Genomic DNA, 21,042 nt, shown 5'->3' with positions numbered 1-21,042 from the left:
ATGATATTTTTTTTTCCTAGTTAAAATGTTATTTGCTCTCAATTAGTTTTAATTCTTATAAATTTCTCTATATTTTATTCGTATCCAGTCTTTGTTCATATTCTCTTACTGTGGTATTTAATTATTAATTAAGTCAAGAAAATAATTAAAAAATTATCTAAATCGTCATATCTTTACAGGCATCATAGATAAAATATAGAGCCTTAAGCCAAAAATGGTACTTGTATAAATAATTATTTAAAATCTTCATGACACGTGTAAATTATTTTAGAATTTCTTTTACATTTAGAGTAATTATTTATACAGGGGCAGGAGACAAGATCAGGTTACATAAATTTCCTCGCATGTATTTTTAAACTTTTGTTATTTATTTCTTTTAATCAATTATCATGATAAAAATTATTATTAACATATTTATTTTTTATTTGGAGAGCTTTTCTATTTTCTACTAATAAATTAATTAATTATCATAAGAAATGCAAGTTAGTTTATTTATCGAACTAACAAGAGAGGAAAATGTTGCTTTTGACACGAACAAATGTTGGGTAAGTGGTCAAATATTAGTATCTACCTTGAATCTGCCCTAGGCTGACTTAGCCTAACCACTTTCTTCTCTTAAGAAATTTATGCTTTGCACCTTTTTAAAAGAGACTCTTTTTGCTTAACAATAATATATATATATTTTTATATCAATTTATGTTAACTTAAGTTTTTATTTTTTTAAAAATATTGTTCATTCATAATTTTTAATTAGTAATAGTGTTGGATAAAAGAAGTTATTCAAAATTTTTAAGGAAACAACTATGTCAGCGTATATCTTTATAAACTCTAACTTATTTATATCTCATTTTACGTGAGACTCAATTTATATTTAATTCTAATAAATAATATATTAATTATTTATTATTCAGATCCTATTTAATATTCTAAATACTTATATAGATTTTATAAAAGTAATAAATCAAAAGTATATATTTTTATTCTCTACATTTATGTGTGTGATCATTGAAAATATTTATTCATATAACTTTTTTAATTCGTTTAGAAGTGATGTTATCACCAAAATCAAAATTTGGCAACTTCAAATCAATTCAGATAAAGGTAATTTATAAAACTTCATTTATTTTCATATTTATATAAGAAAAAAATATTAAAATCAATCAACATTCAATCTTATTGATGTCATAATGTCCATACCAATTTGAAACTAAAGGCTATCGGTACTACATTTTCTAATACACGAAGATTATCACAAATGGTGAATAAAGATCCCAAATACAGTACTGTTTTAATAAGTTCTTAACATATTATTTTTTATTATCTTTATTTCATCCTTCAATCTAGTTTTAACTTTTGTTTTTTTCATACTGTATCTTCCTAATGTCATCCGTCAATATTACTCTCCAAATTAATAAAGTAAAACCAAGAAAGAAAAGACACATTACATATTCGAGAGTACTTGAATTAGCTTTTGTACTTTAATTTATCACAATACTATACGAAAATGAATCATTAAGTTCAAGTTGCAAATAACAAGATTAAAGTAAAATTGGTGTAGACTTTTACTTTTTCTCACCTGCGTTGATATCTGATGAGATATATGATGAACTCACACGCATAGGGTGCAAAGGGCCCATATGTCTTATATATTGTGGTGGGATATGATGGCTTAATGGCCAGCCAGAAGGTCCTAATCGGTGCCCAGTGCTTCTATGTAATCGATACTGATTAATGAAGTGTGAGTTGATAGCAGTGGTGCTTCTATTCAAACCTTTCACCACTATTTCTATATTCCATTTATTTAATTTGCAACTTGGTGTGTTTAATGCTCCACTGTGCCTACCTATGAACCCAAAATAAGCACTGCCATGCCAATTGTCCGTTAATGTATGATGAACGGACATCAATCAATGAAGGCCATAATAAAGAAAATTTTAAAATGAAAGAGACACAAGTTCTAGCTAAAGAGAAAAAAATTATGGGTTTTTTTTTAGTAAATAAATGAGACTTAACTTATACAAGTTTGTAAAGGATAAATAAATTATTTTAATATTTATTATAATTATGGTGAAAAATTATGAAACAAAAAAGTGATGGGTAAAATTTTGAATTTCATGCATATGTAGTGTTTCTTTATTTGTCTCCATCGTGTGGTACACATCTCTCTAATTACGAGTGAAACGAGTATACTTTGGAATTAGGTTGTCTTTGTTCAATGGAGATTCCAGCAGCTCTTAATTTGTTTCAGACTTGGAGTATAGCTACCTGTCTTCATTCTTAGCCACAAAGTTAACTTCATCAATGTCCAAATTTCAAATTCAATTTTAAAAAATGCAAACATACAAAACTTCAATTAAAAGGTCACGTGTATGCCGAAGGTGCTTTGCTTTGTGTAAGAATTTAATTTAAAAGTATTGTCTGTTTGAAAAATAAATTAGAAATTTTATATGGAGATAGCAACGTTAGAAACACTTTTTTAAAAAAAAAATATTTTAACTCACTTTTAGTTATTAATTAAAAATTATAAAAATTCTGAGAAAGAATTATTAAATTATAAGTAGAAAAAATAAAATTTACATGATTTTTAAATTTTTAATAAATTTTAACTATAAAATTACTAACATTTTTTTTATATAAATTGTCAATTTTATCAAAGGTTTAAATATATTTTCAGTCATCACATCTTAGTGAATTTTTAACTTAATCACTTTAAATTTTATTTTTTAACGAATTTTTATTCTTAGTTTTTATTAAAGTTGGACCGACTTAAGATAATAATTTATTATAATATAAGAAAAAATAAAAACTAAAAAATTCAATAAAATGTATATTTAAACCTTTATAAAATACTGTAATGACACACCTCTAGATGATAATATTGTAAAATATTTTACATTAACTAAAATGTTAGTCAATTCTTTAAAAATAGAGTTTTGTTAACCTCAACTCATAAGGCTGAATTTAAATATTTATAAATAAAATATTTTTATAAAAAATATATATTTATTTTATTAAAATTATAAAAATATAATAAATACTTCTCTTTCTAATAAAATTTTATTATCATTAGCTGTTTATCTTCAAGATTAACAAAACTTTTAAAAATATTATTAGAAAATTAAAAATAAATTCTTATTAAAAAAATGAATTCTATAATATCTTAAACTCTTTCAATAAGCATTCCTTGATTATTTTGACAATGGAGCGAAGGTATACTTTAATAATGGAAATTGCTTTGGTCTTTGAGTTATTAAGTGAAGAGGAGACCGCATTGTCATGGATGGGCCATGGGTATCACAAGGAACATTGGGTTTACATTTACATTACAAATGTGATCTTTGAGACTCATTTCTTGCTTCTTCTTCAAGCATGCAAACGGAAGACCATTATTTAACCAAACTATTATCAACTCATCATATATCATACCATGCATAGCTAAATTAATTATCATTTCATCACTTCCCACCTTCCATAGGCATAAAAAAATGGATAGCAATACAATTTTATCGTTTTGGTTATTATTATTATTATTATTATTTATAATTTTCAGTTTTAAAATTTTAATATCAAATTTAAATTTAAAATGTATAAACTACTCATTACACGTTTGAGTAGATTTATTAGGATGAAAGTAATTGATATTGGGTTGAAGTGAATGCATTCATGTAGTTTTCAAAATGTTATAAATATAAAAATACTAAGGACTTAAGTAATTGTGTGTTAACTAGGTCAATAAAATCTTGTAGATCATGTTGGACAAAAAAGTTTAACCTATTAGTTAAAATAAATTTTTTTGTGTGAAAATTATGATTTTATGTATTTAAAATCATTATTATTGATGTCTTTTATTAGATATATCAAGTATAGGAAAGTCAAATTAAGTATTTAAAATTCAAGTTTAAAACTTAACTCATTTACTTAAATAAGTCAAATTAAAAGCATGAATTTATCTTCATTAAAAAATTTAAAATTTGGACTTGACTCACTAGTATGTTTATAATTTTTTTTTGAAATTTGAATAAATTTTATTTATTAATTTAATATTTAATGAATATCTTTATGCTAAAGAGTATATTAAAATAGTAATAAAATAAAATTTTATTTACGTGAAGATGCTTTAAGATTAAAGATAAAAGCTTTCATTATGAAATGGTAGATTTGTTTTAAAAAATACTGTTTAATGTAAAACCTTTGAAATTTAAATTAGATAAATGTTTTACACACACATACATTAATGTGGGGAGTAATAAAATTACATCAATATAAATTATACTGATAATTATACCATCAATAATATTTTATTAAAAAATTATTTTAAAATCAATAAGTAGAGGCTTATATCATATAAATCATATATATAAAGTTTTATATCAATCCATAATTATTTGAAACATATTTATCTATATAAAAATTAATATGTTATATACGTTTGAGATATGAAAAGAAAGATTATTTGATTATATTTTTATAATTATTTAATTTTAACAAAATATAATATAAATTATCAAAGTAATATACAATTATAATTTATAGTTAGACTGACAAAAAAATATATATTCTATATAAAATTATTGATAATATCCTTACAAAACTTTGGCTTTCTCAGTTAAATAATTAAACTCAACTTTAAATTTAAACTTGTTTGCTTAACTAAATAAATAAATTTTGATTGAATATTTAATGAATAAAGCTTAAATAGTTAACAAATAGTTAAACTAACATCTATAATCAAATGTATAAATTCTTGTAGCTAGTTTTACTTTGAGATGCCAGAATGCTACCTATTAAAATAAACAAAATGATAATTTGATTAAGCTTAAACATGAATTGTAAACATTTTAATCAAATTGGGTAAGAAGTTATTGAATATTTTGAAATACCTTAACCCATACACAGCAGGTCTTCTTGAGGCAGAGGAAGGTTGTGGATCGTGAAATAAGTTAAAGTGTACATTCATTCTTGTATTGAAAATAGTGATGTCCCTTTAATAGTTGCATCTAAATTTTTTATAAAATCAATACTATTTGCTAAAATCTTGTCATTCTATTCAAGATAAGGGGAGCTATCAATAACGTAACATTACTCATGAACTATCACGTGATGGTGTGAGTTATGTTTTAAGACAAGGGACCTTGCGGTATGGCATTTTCTTTAATATATTTTCTTTAAAATTTTAAATTTAAATTATCTTTAATGTATATATGTGTGTATATATATATATATATATATTATTTATAATTTTAAATATTATTCTAACATTTTAAATTTACATTTTATATTTTATCCATATAATTATTAGGTAAACAATTTTGATAAACCAATAAAAGTGGGGCAGTAAAAATGAATCTCTTTACTTAGTTTAGTGTATGAGAATAATTGAATATTCTAAGAATGATATGAATGGTGATGTGTTTGTGTGGGAGTTGATAAAGAGTGATGAAAGTGGGGGAAATGGGGACGCAAGGGGAAACAAAGGCTTAAGCGCAAAGGCCTCACTGCACGCCGAAAAAGGTGCTGCAACACCTTGGCAAGCTTGTCATGGTTTGCTCAAATTGTTTACAAATAACGTGTTTGAGAAATTGCCTCTCTGAAAGAGAGAGAGGTTCCTTTCCTTATAGTCAGAGGATTCTCAAAAGGTTCAGTGTTTCCATGTGGGTCATCCCCACCCACTTGCTTTCTCTTCACTTCCCTTGTTTTTTCCACTAACATGCAAAATAATTAATGCGTGCATGCCCCTTAACCTGTCTCTTTTCCACAATCTATGTTGTTTCAGTTCACCTCTCCTGTTCTCATTTCCCTTTGACCACGTTCAATGGGTCCATCATTATTTTTATATTCCTTACATTATAACTTCCCATTAACCTATATATTTTATACGTGTGGCTTTTTTACAATGAAAAACTTGTAAATGTTAAAAATAAGATATTTTTAACTAATATCTTATTTTCTTGCAATTAATATATAATAAGAGTTGAACGTTGATCATTATCTCTCTATTCTACTTATAGTTTCAGAATTGCAAGTTCTGAGGGAATCAAAAAGGTCTATTGAGCACATGATAACTGATCTGACACAACAAATCATATTACTTCTTGCATATTCTTAACAGAAAACTATCACAATGTGCACAAACAACTAAGAATAGTTAGGAGTCAGAGATCTAATATATCTGCTCAAGGAAGCATGTGATCCATTCTCTCTAATCAGCACGTTGTTGTTGCTTGCCATAATCAAATGTTACTATATTGCTTCATCATTAGTTATCAAGATTTTAATTTGTGATTGTTGTCAACCTTGATTGATTTTTAATTTTTAAATTGAGTTATAGCTTGCATTTTTTTGAGCTACGCTGCCAATAATAATAAGCTTGTGGTGCAGATAGATAAAAACATGGTGGTCATAGCTAATCTGATTTTTTGTGGACACAGTTTTAATATTTGAAAATCATTGCCTCCTGAGCATGATTGTGAGTTGGAAAAATCATAGACTATAACTGGAGAAGTACTTCTAAGAAATTCATTGATATTCAAATATATTGACTAAGATGATCAAAGGAGACTAAACAGTGCAATTGCTATACAGGCACATGAAACAACTCGGCCAGTTCAGTTTGATTGATTAATGTAAATTCAATATATTGTACAAGTTATAATTGTACTTTCTGTGTGCTTATATTTATGGAGTATAATCATGTAGACTAGGTTGCTAGCCATGTGGATATGTCTATGCAAGACATTCTTCATATGCCTCTGGAGCCCCCTTACCGTGGGTTATACTATGTATAGGTACAAATAGTTTCTTCCTTCAAATATATGTTGCTAGAGAATACCAACTATGGTTGATTGGAGTGAAATGAGTACTAAATAAGAATTTAAACAAAGTGAACTGTGCTTTGTTGCCAATGGAAAATTTAAATGCAAGAGTTTTGGTCTCTATAATGGTTAGTCACACAATGCTGTCGTAAGTCTTACACAAGCATCTCAAAAGATGGTCCATCAACAAAATCTGAACTTAATATATTCCAGCATCTTTCAAAAAATAGTGCTTCCCATCCTTATCCTACTTTTTCCCTTGCAAATTGCTGCTTCAATGGGGGTATGCCCCATATCTGTTTCTTGAAGAGAGTTTATTGCACATTATTATAACATTAATGAAATTATTCCCAGTGATGAGAGGCTAAGGGTTCTCAAGGCTTTTTTGGATACCATGCCCAAATTTCATTTTCCATTAGTCTATTCAATGCTTAAACCTTCTAAAACATCATTTTGATTAGTCATGGTAAACAATGAGAACACCCTTGAATTTTTTCGGATTTATGTGACCATGAGTCATGTTTAGCCCTTCAATTTTTCCTTTCATACTACTGTGGGTATATTTGGATGTTAAGGGTCCATTTCCTCAATGAAGAATGTAATTATTTGAAGGAACGAAGCCTAATTAGTATGTATTCTCTATGGTCAAAGGAGAGAGGCCTTTGCAAAGTATGGTCTTTGACGCATGGGAGAGAAGATTACAGGGACCCAACTACTTGATGGTGCATAATACTATTCTCAATTATTCAAATAATTGATAATTGATACAATAATACTATGCAAATTTGTTTTTATTCAACTTTGTCTGAGTTACCTTCCAAATAAATAATTTCATCTTAGATAGATTAATAAAATTAAAATATTATATTAAAATTGTATCAATTATGTATTTAATTTTTTATAAACAAAATTTGTATTTAATATACATGAGTGTGTTTGAAAACAACTCAACTAGTTAAAACCTTATTTTATTAGTTGAAAAGTTTGTTTCATAAAAGTAACTGGTTGATGAAGTTGTTAAATTCACACCAACGTTTTTTTACTGGAAGTGATTTTGTCACTTTTTCCTCTTATTATATTTAAATAATTTTTTTATTCATTCAATTTCTTAAACTGTACTTTATTTACTAAATATGTCACAAATAATAAAAATAAAAAATATTACAACATTTATTATTTTGATAAGAATTTAAAAAGTCATTAAATCTTATTTTTTATAATCAAATATTTATAAATGAAACTGAATTTAAAAACTTACTATCCTAATTTGAAGATGATAAATAATTTTAAATAAAATAAATATAAAAATATAATTTTTTTAAAAAATATATAATTACCAAATTTTAAATTTTAGTCTACTTATTTATTTGTTTTTATTTGTCATTTTACATGTATAAGCTACTTTTGCTAAATACTTTCAATTTAATCAGTTAGCTTTTCAGTTTTCTTTTCAGCTTTGAATTAACTTATATGCTAATTTTACGGACTATACCTTATGCCTCAACACTTCAGTTAATAAAAGAAGTAAAAGAAAGTATTTTATATATTCTTCTAGGTGTAACAAAACTTACCCTTTTCTCTCTTGTCAACCTTTAGTCTAATGGCTAAATATGTTTCCGGAGGAAAAACAATTTTGTTCAGAAATATGGAAAGAACTGCTTGCTAATAGTACAACTTGACTCAATCCCTACCTAGTTGGGTCCTCTCAGCTTAGCTGTGAATGGATAACCCTCCCTCCCCAACCCTCACACAAGATCCATTGCCAACTACTGATTCAATCAAAGGAACCATTGTCAACAACTGATTCAATTAAACTACTAAAGCAGCACATAGAAAAATAATTGCACAATTCAAAGTCATTAAAATTAGAGCCAATGGTGAAGAATTTAGAAAGGTTTACATAAAGTTATAGCTTGGAACCATCAAACCTTCATGCTGTCATTGTAACCAAAAAAACATATCCATGGTTCAGATTGTTAGTTCCATCCATCACAAGTGTCTGTATTCTCATAAATGAAGTTGAACTTCATAGTTTGGATTTTGACTTTCTTTTTCAAACATCAATATATAGGATATGAGCTAGGGACTAACTTATTATATGCATGCTAATACAAGGTGGTAGAGGTTAAGGCTTAAGGGAGATTACAACAAATTATTTGGACGAATCGAAAATAGACATTCAAGAGGGTCCATTTATGCTTAACTGACCCATTCCTAAGACAAAAGACAGCTGCACAACAAAACTAGACTCTTCTTCACATACTCACCTCATCTCCCATGCTGGCTCCACCCTCACACCGACTCTCACCTCAATGTCCTTATCTCTTCTCTCTTCATGTTAGGCCTCACACTGCTTCACCCTCCCACGTGACCTTGTACTCACTTTTGAGAGGTTATTTGAAAGAATTGGATCTTTGTAGGACCTTCCAATGCATGAGAAGTTCCTTCTAGCTAAATCAATCAGTTTGTTGTTGGACAAGTTTTTTAACTGGACAACTTCCACAGTCTCTTTTGTTTTCTTTGTAAAACATGTTGCAATTCTAGTGGCGGGGTTATGAAAAGACAATCTCTTAAACAGTTGATTAGAAAGGAATAATTTGACATAGTTATAAACTATAAACATGAATTCATATTTGCTACTTAATTAAAAGAAATGTCTTGTTATTTTCAATAGAAAATTGAGTCCATGTTGAAATTATATCAATGACATCTAAGTTTAGTTTCTCTATAGCAAACAGTTATACTATATACTTATAATGATTCTACTTGACTGTGAGTTGGACTAAAAAATAATTTTGTTTTAAAAATGATGTGCATTACATCATATTAGTGTTTTATCATGATTCTTAAACTTGGACTAAGTTATTTGTATTTTTGGGATTCAATTAATAATAATACATTTTAAAACGATGGAATGCACTTCTCATTTCCTCTTTAGCACTTGAATCTTAGCTTTACTTTTTCTCATGCGCTTGGCTATCATTTCATGTTCTTTTATTTTACCTCGTTTGCTAGAAAGCTTTTATCTCATTTGATCATCTCAACCTTTTCTAGTTGCTTTATGATTGTGTGACTAGGGCACTATCTGATGCTATGTCCAAAGTTGCTACCTACCTTAGTGGCAATAGATTTTAACTCATTGCATTTTCCTAACTCCCACATCGCACACCAATGTCATGTCTGCAATCAAAATGTTTGGCAACACAAAAGCATCATCTAATGGGGGGTTGGTGAAAATTTCTGCACCTGCGGTCAACCTTTGTTGGGTAATCAAGCATTCTCTTGTCTCAAACACAAACCCTTAACTAGGAACAAGATAAGAGAAAAGGCAAAAGGGAAATAATTAAAATAGCGACAAAGTTACCTTCATTTTCCAAAGATATTTAAAAGTTGATGCTCATCCGAGACTTGACAATAAAGCACAGATCATCATGGGTAGAAAACAGTAAGAAAGAAAAGAAAAGGAAAGCATTTCATGTGGTTGGAATGTCAAACAATGAGATTTCTTTTACTGAGATTTGATCAGAATATTTATACATCGAAATTATGTTTAAAATCGGAAATGATTTAATTTTTCAAAATAATGAATTTTTTTTTATTTTTATAAATCCTATCAAATTCATTTTGTCTTGAAAGCTATGAAAATCAATTTCTTAGGAGACATTCTCTTTTGGTAGTTCTTATATCTGAAAAAAAAAAAGTTTTAAATTGTTGATTGGGAATGAAAAATATTCTTTAGATACAAACAACAACAACTGAAAGTCTTAATCACACTATCCTTATATATAATTAATAAGATTTAGTAGGAATTGAATTAATTTAAAATGTAATTATATAAATAGACTTTTGTACTTTTTATTAATTACTTTATTTAATAAAATAAATTCAAATAGATCCCATTTATAATGGTTTCAAAATATAAAATTTGATTCCTAAGTTTATTCAAATACTAATTTTATAATGAGTTTCCAATATAGAATTTGATTTATAATAAAATCAATTCTAGAGCTTAAAGATTCCAAATATAATGTTTCTCTTTTGACTTGAAAAGTTTAGGGTTTTATAAAGATTGTTGGAAGGTCTCTGAAAGAACAAGTGTGATTGTTCCCTTCTCCACCCAATTTCGCTCTCAATGTCTTCCCACCATCGTTTGCCTCCTACTCTTTCCATCGCACGAATGGATTGCACATATCGTGGCAGACATCAACATGAAGACAAGTAGCCGCAACGAAAATTTGGTTGCATAATTAAATTAAAGAGATTCGAATACAAGTCAACACACTTTCACTTTATTGGATTCGAAGGATTTGCACCTTCTATACATTTCCATACTCCTTTAATTATATAATCCCCATCGAAAAAGGTCATAAGAGAAAACACGAGGGCTTGGAAAAAAATTAACAAAATATATAACTTTGATTATGATATTAGTTGTTATGATCTTTTGTCGTTTTTTATTTTCTCAAATCTGCTTTATTGTTTTGTCATATCTATTTAAATCTTTTGAGTAACTGAGGAATATTCTGCAAACATTCCGCAAATGTAAGTCACGGAGACTTAAGTTTTGCATACTAAGGCCATTGAATGTTAGATTCAAATTTTACTATTAGGATTTTCTAAATTAGGACATGCAGTCTCATATAAGAACATGGATTCAAATAGTGAATTAATGTATCCGTAACATTTTGTGATCCTATCCTAATTTTCTAATTGCAGTTTGCATGTTCGTCATCAAATTTTAACAACCATATAACTGCAATTGCAATGCAGCTATGATCGTAACATAAAACCTTTATACTTTACAGATGAATGCAAAAGAATGCAACTATTAAATACTTAATCCTTTTCCTGATTCCTTTTTAACGTTCATGAAAAAATAATTTGAAATGAAAAGTTTAGTGAAAAGCTTAGGCCCAATATGAGGGCAAACTGTTTGTCTACATTAGTTGGGTTGGGAGTATCAATAAAAAAATGTTTTGTTGGGATATATGTACCAATGTTTTTGTGGGAAAAGAACAAAAAGTGGGGCTGGCTTTAGTGGACATTTGATTTGGGCTTCAAATGGGTTAAGCGTATAAGTTGGAAGGTCAATGGCCTTATAATGTAAAATTGTATACTAAATTTCAGGTAGGCTAAAACCAAGCTATATTTCATAAAGGTAGTGTCAAAGACACAAAAGAAAAATGAAAAAAGAAAACCATTGACCTTGCAATCTACTGGCATCCATTTTTATTTGGAAGCAACCATATGTTTGATTCAAATTTTAGGATTTTAATTCTCTAAAGTGAGAAAATTTGACAAGAAAACGAAGGTATAATTATCATTGATTTAAAGTGAATTAAACAAAATTAGGATATGTAATCTCATATAAGAACATGGATTTAAATAGTGAATTACATCTCATAATGTATATATCCGTAACATTTTTGTGATCGCATACATTTCTAATTGCATTTTGCATCGTTCAACATCAACTTGGAAACAGCCATATAACTACAATTTCAATGCAGCTATAATCATAATTTAAAACCTTTAAAGCAGATGAATGTAAGAAAATAAAATTATAATTAATAAAGGCTTATTTGAAAGAGCTTATAAATAACTCATGACTTATTTAAAATTATAATTGGCTTAGCTTATCAAAATAAGCTATTTTTTGCTTATTCTTTTAAGTTCATTAATAAATATTTTATGTAAGTCATCACTTTTAACATAGTTTATTAATTAAGTGCTTGAATAAGCAATTATTTAAGCGGAAGAATTTTCTTACGTGTAAGTATAAAAACTCTTATATTCAATCTAAACTTTTCATTTGACTTACATTTAACGGTCAGTAAAATAATCAATTTATAATTTATTAGATATAAGTTCGTTCAGATTTAGTGTAAAAATTTTTAGATTTACACCAATATAAAAAGATTATGTCATATTATTTAAATATATTTTTAAATTTTTTATAATTTTTCTTGTCATGTTTTGTTAGCGACCCAATATGAGGAAAAAGTAAAAGTCCACATTAAATTGGGTTGGGTCTTTTGTTGTGCACCTTTGAATTATTATTGAAAAATAGAATCAAAACTTTTTCTCATACATATATAAATTCCAAAATTTTAAAAGTATTTTTTGAATTAAAATAAAAAAAGGGAGGGCGCAAAAAGAATTTTCAATAAGATAATCTCTATTTTTGATTTTTTTGGTCTGAGATAATCATTATTTTGATGCATATTTGATTAAAGCATACCTCCTGCAGTTACCCTTGTTATTTTGGTCCCATCAACCCAAACACTTGTCAGGTAATTTAATTAGGTAAGTTAATAACTTTCCCAATAATTGAAGTAATTTAAATTGCATTTGTTTCCCCTAAAGCAAGGATATATTGAATTTGGTTAGAAGATTTGTTAATAGTTACTCTTACGTCAATATTAGATTTGGTCTCTGACTAAAGAAATTACTAAGACAATGTTTGAATTGATAAAAACAACATGAAAAGAAGTAAAATGGAATGATATAATATTGTTACAAATTCTCTAAAATTTAAATATATTTCAAATTTAAGTAAATTGGTTTACTAATTTATTGATTATCATATAATATTTAATAGATTTTTGTAATATTTAGAAGATTAAACATCAAATTTTAGGAAAATGAATATCTAATCTTACCATATAGTAAACTCATGGTGTAGAAAGAAAATAATATTATCACCAAGGGAATTTTTTGAGGAGTCTGTCTTCAAGTTTTCACTATTAATGCCTGAATATATAAGCTCGTTTCAAATAATTATTATTTAAATTAACTAATTTTGGAGTATAATTACAAAATGAATTGAATAATTAATCTTTCAAAAAAAGCTAAAGCTAACTTCAAATGTTGAAGTATAATTATTAATGCCTTCAGAAGCTAGTCTTGCTTTCTAAATGGAGGTTAAGTATATATAATTTCACCATATGCTTCCATTAATTTACATGAACGAATGTTAGGAATACAATTTTTAACACAAAGACAATGACAATTAGTTTTGATCCATTCTTACAATTATATTATATTATATGATTTAGTTTTACACTCTTTTCTACTTATCCCTATAAATAATTTTTCTTCCTTTCTTTCTTACTTATTTTTATCCATCTAAACAACATATTATTTCTACTTAATTTCTTTTCTTTTTCTATCATTCCTTTTTCCTTTCCTCTACTTTATTCATTTATATTTCACTCCTTTCATCCAATTTGCTCAGGTGAACTAAAAATAGTTTCAACTTTATAAAAAAGAGTATTAAAACGAGAGTCAACAAATGTTACTGCCATTCTTCTTTATCATAAACGGTCACTTTGTACAACCTTATAAGTGCTAAAATTCATCTTCAATAATGTTTTAATACAATTAATTATGCTCTTCCCTGTCATACACATCTCTTAAACCAAGTCACTTCAACACCATAAACGTGGATAGCGAGGATCTATTATATGATGCCATAGACTTTTGTTGACAGACACATTTCATTGTGCAAGTGGTTCCATCTTTCATTTACTTAGCTATAATAATTTCTTCAACAAGTTTGGCGAACTTGCTTTCTAAGTGAAGAGTAAAAGGAATGATAAAGAAGCAAAATGATGCTCTAAAGAAAAGAAACAAAATAAGACAAGTGAACCTTCAATTTCACAACAATTTAGACATGTGTCACTACAATGTACAATTTCATATATTCTTTCAATTTACTCACAAGTAAGTCACCAAACAATTTGTCCCAGGTTCACTCTACAAGTACTCTTCCTATAGCATCATATATATAACCCTCATGACTATATGTTAAGCATTACAATCACTTGTTACTTCAACTAATCAAATTCACTTCCCAAAAAGCCTAAGGTTGATTACCTCATAGTCACTTACATTGAAATGGAGGTGAATGATGAGGATGTAAGAGTAGGTGCCAACAAGTATGAAGAGAAGCAACCAATAGGAACAAGTGCACCAACACAAGATACCAAAGACTATAGAGAAGCACCAGCAGCTTCACTGTTTGAGGCTGGAGAGTTAACATCATGGTCTTTCTACAGAGCAGGCATAGCAGAATTTGTGGCCACATTCTTGTTTCTCTATGTCACAGTTTTGACTGTGATGGGTGTTGCAAAATCTCCCAGCAAATGCTCCACAGTTGGTGTCCAAGGCATTGCTTGGTCTTTTGGTGGAATGATTTTTGCCCTTGTCTATTGCACGGCTGGTATTTCTGGTAAGAATAACGCATCATAGCCACATTTTTTCAAAATTAATTTTTGACAGAATTATTCTCTACAATAAAAATAGGGTAGTATATATTAACAAAAAAGAATGCTTTAATAACTTACACACAACTTATAAAATGACATTTAATTATTAATATAAATACTACGAATCTATTGTAACAACACGATATATCTTATTAAAAGACAGTATATATCTAGATAAAAAAAAAGAAGACAGTATATATCAACATTTTTTTCACTAAAGAAACTATTTATTAACATGCCTTTGAAGCTAATAATTGAATCAAATTGGCATGCTTATCCACTATAGTCTAATTGTTTGAGTGGATTTTGAAATGCAGGGGGTCACATAAACCCAGCAGTGACATTTGGGCTGTTCTTGGCACGCAAGTTATCTCTAACAAGGACACTGTTTTACATTATTATGCAGTGTTTGGGAGCAATATGTGGTGCAGCTGTAGTCAAGCGATTCCAATCAAGCCAATATGAGAGACTTGGCGGTGCTGCCAACATTCTCAATAAAGGATACTCCAAAGGCGATGGCCTTGGAGCAGAGATTGTTGGCACATTTATTCTTGTTTATACTGTTTTCTCTGCCACTGATGCCAAGCGAAATGCCAGAGACTCACACGTTCCTGTAAGTACACCCTTTCCTAATTTGCATCTTTCTATTTAATTGTATCAATATTGTAATCAATTAAAGGTTTTTAAACTTTGAAATAAAAATTGTATTACTTTAATCATACACATTTGACTGTGTTAGATTTTGGCACCACTACCCATTGGATTTGCGGTCTTTCTAGTGCATTTAGCTACAATTCCTATCACAGGGACTGGCATCAACCCTGCTAGAAGCTTAGGTGCAGCCCTTGTATACAACAAGGACCAAGCTTGGGATAGCCACGTGAGAATTCAACCTTAATTTTACTATGAATTGATCCTTTATAAAACTAGAAAATAAGTCAAACAAATTAAGCAATTAGTGAAGTTATGTAAATCATATTTTATTTTGGTGCAGTGGATCTTCTGGGTAGGGCCTTTTATTGGGGCAGCACTTGCAGCGTTGTACCATCAGATAGTGATCAGGGCCATTCCTTTCAAGTCAAAATGATGCAAAATTGGAGCAAAGCGTGAAGAGTAGTGTCTGGTTTTGCTGAAAACTGGGGATTACTCACAACAAATATACTCCTATTTCTGCCACTAAATTTTCTACCTGTCTTATTAATTTATATACTTCTTCAGTTCAAAACTTATTGAACATGCAATGGAACTTATGGAAAAGGTGGCTGGTATGGTTTATTTCCTTTCAACCCATATTACAATATCTTCCCCTTCACATATCAAATGCTGTTGGGATAAACTTGCTGGTGTGTAAGTGCTCTGTATAATAAGTTTATGGTAATGAATTGCTATCTATCTATTTTCGTTGTTTATGATGCGGATTTACCATTCCTCTGTCCCCAATCATTAAGATTGTATCAAAGATTGGAAATAAAAATAAAAAGCATTAAGTTGTATTCATTTAGATAATCGTTTTAAAAAAATGTTTAACGACTTCATTTGTAAGTAAACTAGTCAATCAAGTTATCACTTCTTTTCTTTCTGTGTTTTTATATTTATTTATTTCTGTCGAATAAATTAGTTATATCTAATTATTAATAAATCGGTAAACCAAATAAACATTCACAAGGCTATTGTCTAAGAAGGTACAGTTTGAATAAGTTTATTAATAAATACTTGTAGAAGAAAATTAATATAAAAGTTTATAAAATTTATTATAGTTCGACAGGAGTTTTTTTCTCCGACATATACCTTAATACAATGGAGATTTCAAATCTTCTTTGTTCTTATAAAAATATAGATTAATTGCTTTTAGTTTTATGGAAAATACTTCACACGAAAAGATATTTGCTTCAGACAAATTTGCATAGCTTAATATACATAAGATTAGAAGGTGAAAGAAGACCACCATTATATAAATTAATAGATAGTTTAAATTAATGATTATAAATATTTCAATAAAAATATTTTAAAAAAATAGATTTACTTAAAAATATTCACATTATACAAAATTTAAGATAGTGTAGTTGTGTCTATACAATTTAGGTAATGTAAATTACACAAGTTAGCATTGTAGAGTTTTATGCATGTAAAAAATATGATTGATTTAAAATTAAATATTCAGTTACTATTAAAAATAAGGTAGCGTAATTTTATTTTTAAAAATAATTTAAATTATACAAGACTAAATATAATGAACTTACATATAAATTCTTATAATTCTTATAACTCAATCATAGAAAGAAACCATATATTGACCTTTGAGATATCATTATGTAAATTTTATTTATGTATAAAAAAGGTAATTTGATTTTAAAATAAAATAAAATAAACCTCCAAATTCATATATGTATAAAAATTAAGGTAGTTGAAATATAAACAATAAAACAATAAATTTGATTGGAGGTATTTGTGAATGAAACTCTAAATTGATCATAATGTAAAAAATTATTATTATTATTTTGTTTTTTATCATATAGTTTTACATTTTTTTTCACTTTATTTATCATTTTTATTTTATTCTTATTTAGAAGGTTGCTTGCAGAGAAAATAAATTCAAAAGAAAAGTATGTTCTAAATCTAAGCGACCTACGTGAAATCCCTTTACTATATGGAATAATTACAAGTAAAATACTCAACAACAAAACTACTTCTGGGCCCATTCTTGGACCATGGCCATTTTAAAAACGTGGGCTGGAAGAGAGGTTAAAAAAAAAAACAGATAGAGCAACCTAAAATTTAAGAATAATCAGCCGAAACTATAATTGACATGGATCCAAGGATTGTATAGGGATGGCAAAATTGTATGCTTATCGGTCTAATCCTTCAATTTCAGCATGACAAGTTGAGGTTATAACAAAAATGATCATTAAATATTTTTCATAATATAACAAAAATTTTAAAAATTATTTCTTTACATCTTTTAATTTTACATACATATATTTAATAAATATTTAAAATTAAATTTTAATATATTTGTTTATCTTAAAATTGAGTCACAATTATTTTTTATTTTATTAATTTTTTTATCTTTAAGTAGGTCAAAACAAAATGAGTTGACATTGTCAACTTGTTTAAAAATCAAGACGGGATAAACCCAACACGTTTTTTTTTTATGGGCTTATACATATTAGCTCATTTTGTCATTCTGGAGCATGGATGTTCAATTTCCATCACTGGGTTCTAATGTTGAGCTTTATATTTATTCTATTTTATTTTCTCACACAAAATAGATCACTCAATTTTGAAAGGGTTGATTGAAACTTGGGAGACAGTTGTAATTCCAAATGCCTTTGTTATTAAAGTTGAATGTTATGAAAGATGATCGACCCAAAATAAGAGAGTAAAAGTAAGACTTAATTTGGATTTTTTAATATTTATTTATAATAGATAAAAATAAGAAAGAAAATAAAGTATTTTTTATACATTAAAATTAACTTATATATTTTTAAAATATTTTAAATAACTTCTAAAAAAAAATGAAGAGTATAAAGTAATTTTAACTTACAAATTTTTTTAAACCTAGCTTGTGTGAGTAAGCTAATGTAAAAGCATTTGTAGAAGAAATAACAAATATATTTTTAGAAAGTTTGTCAACTAACTTATAAAAAACACAAGATGCATAAATGAGAATAATTTCAATTTTTATTATCTTATTTTCTTCTTCTACAAGTTCTTTTACAAAAATTACCTAAATTAAATCTTATTTGTTTTATCTCTTTATTTTCTTTTCTATAAATAATTTTACTTGCAAATTTTTCTTTTAAGAAATTTTGTTATGATTTTATCTTTAATTATTTACAAAAATAATCCTATGGATCTTATAGAAAATTGAACGAATTTTTTAATGCAAGTGAATTATCTTCATTTGATTGTCATAATTTAATAATCTAGGCCAAGTAAAATTTAATAATCCAGGCTTAGCATGGACTTGGCTGAATTTTTTTATTTCTTTCTTTTTAAGAAAATAAGTCAAATAAATTATAATAAAATAAATAAATAAATTATAGGAGTAAAACTATGCATAAAAGGAAAGGTAAAAAAAAAATGGTGTTGACAATCTTGTCACTTTGTCAATGTACATCAGAGTGCAGTGGCTGTAAATCTATCGTCAAAATGATCAGTATAGTATTTGCTTGAGGTTAATAGAGTTTTAGATATTTGCAGAGAAAACATGGTGAGAACAATCATTGCAAGCATATTTATACACAATCAAGTGAAGAGCACCATCACGTTAAACTGGCAAGACTTTCACATCATTGAATCATTCGCAATCATGCAGAAACATGCACAAAGGCGCCATAAAATTGACCAGCATATCAAAATTGCAAAACGATGATGAAAGAGCAAATACATGAAAATTAAGTCATAAAACTGGAATGTAAATAAAGTACATTAAAATCATAAAATAAACTATATGAGAATCTTTTCTTTCATAAAATTTTAGATATTGTGATCACTGACCACGATTAATCTAAAGAACTTTTATTTATAGCTTTACAAATATAACTCCCTAGAGACTAAGTGGCTACTATTTTTAACTTTGCCCATTATATGAGTCCATTTTATCAATAAATGTACCCGCGTTTAATAATGGTTATGTTGGGATACCTTTCTTTTAAATTTAAGATTTTATTAAGTGAGGTTTTTTATTTTAAAAGATTTACTTGTTATATTTAAAAGAGATTTTCAAATTAAGATCTGGAAGGTGATTCCAAAGTTCTCTTTTCTTCTCAACAGTTACGTCTTCTTCTTTGATTTTTTTTTCATTTTTTAAAAAATAAAATATAAAATAACTCCTATTTTAGTCTAAAAATAATTAAAGTTTTATTCTTCTTAATAATCATATGTTTTCTAAGTACATTAAGTGATTATTCAATGTTTATCGATAAAAAAAGGACTCTTTTGTTCATTGAACAAGGTAATATAGAATATATTTTTTAAATCATATGTATTATTTATCTGAGATAATTATGTTGAAATTGTGTAAGATAATTGTATGCAATAATTTTTTTTATTTAATATAGTTGCATTAGTGGAATTCGAACTCGATTCATGTGTTTAGCGATGATTGATGATATAAAATCTATTATATTGTTAGATTTGTAACTGTGTAATTGTTCTAATCAATAATCAATGATTAAATATTAGAGTTTGATTTGAGTTTTGTGATGTGAGTAAAAATTAATTTAGGATGTGTTTGAATAACTGTTTATTGAAACACTTATTTAGTAATTTTTTAAAATAATAAATTTAACAATGAAATTTATTGATATAAATTTAAAATAGTTTAATCTGATACGTTATACCAAATAACTTATTAAAATGAAGTAAAAAAATAATATTCATAAATTGTTAATAATCTTTTTTAAATAGGATTGGTGGTTAGTACATTACATCTTAAACATTTGTTCAGGTTTGTATATTGATTAAAAAATAATAAAAAACTTGTTTTGATTGTCAAAATAGTAAGGAAGAGCATGTTTTTAGAGTTTGTTAATAATCATAACTAATCAATTAAAGAATTAGAGAACGAATTTCAGTATCAATGATCAATTTTAAGAATCAATACTGATATCAAAATTTGGCTTTAAGGTTAGTCATCATTGAATTTTATTGATTTTTTTATGTTTTAATTTAATTTAATTTTAGTTTCAAAAACCCTTTCTCTAATTATTTTAATAAAGGAGTAAGTTTTATCATTTCTTTTGAATTCGACCTTGCTAATCACTTTTTATGCAAATAATTTGTATTGAAAGAGCAAGAGTGAGTTTGTTTGTTATGACTTCCATCATCATCGAAAATAATTTATATAGCTTCTCAAATTATCACAATTGAATCAGAGAAAATTTGAGTTTAATTATGGCTTAAATTCATATAAAATATTCAGATATATAATATCTTTTTATCTTTTAATCCTTATA

The 21,042-nt window shown here is 27.2% G+C and overlaps 1 protein-coding gene across 1 annotated transcript; it reads left to right on the top strand.

Moving 5' to 3' along the window:
• Positions 1-14,668: 14,668 nt before the first annotated feature.
• Positions 14,669-16,412, top strand: LOC113863488 (probable aquaporin PIP1-2). Its single transcript, XM_027497088.1, has 4 exons — positions 14,669-15,045; positions 15,400-15,695; positions 15,822-15,962; positions 16,077-16,412. Exons 1-4 carry the CDS (start codon positions 14,712-14,714, stop codon positions 16,167-16,169), a joined length of 864 nt encoding a protein of 287 aa, XP_027352889.1. The 5' UTR covers positions 14,669-14,711; the 3' UTR covers positions 16,170-16,412.
• Positions 16,413-21,042: the final 4,630 nt, after the last annotated feature.

This window comes from Abrus precatorius, unplaced genomic scaffold (assembly GCF_003935025.1).
Source record: "Abrus precatorius isolate BTA unplaced genomic scaffold, Abrus_2018 Scaffold3, whole genome shotgun sequence".
In the NCBI taxonomy this organism is placed as follows: Eukaryota; Viridiplantae; Streptophyta; class Magnoliopsida; order Fabales; family Fabaceae; genus Abrus; species Abrus precatorius.
This window is presented reverse-complemented; position numbering and strand designations above follow the sequence as displayed.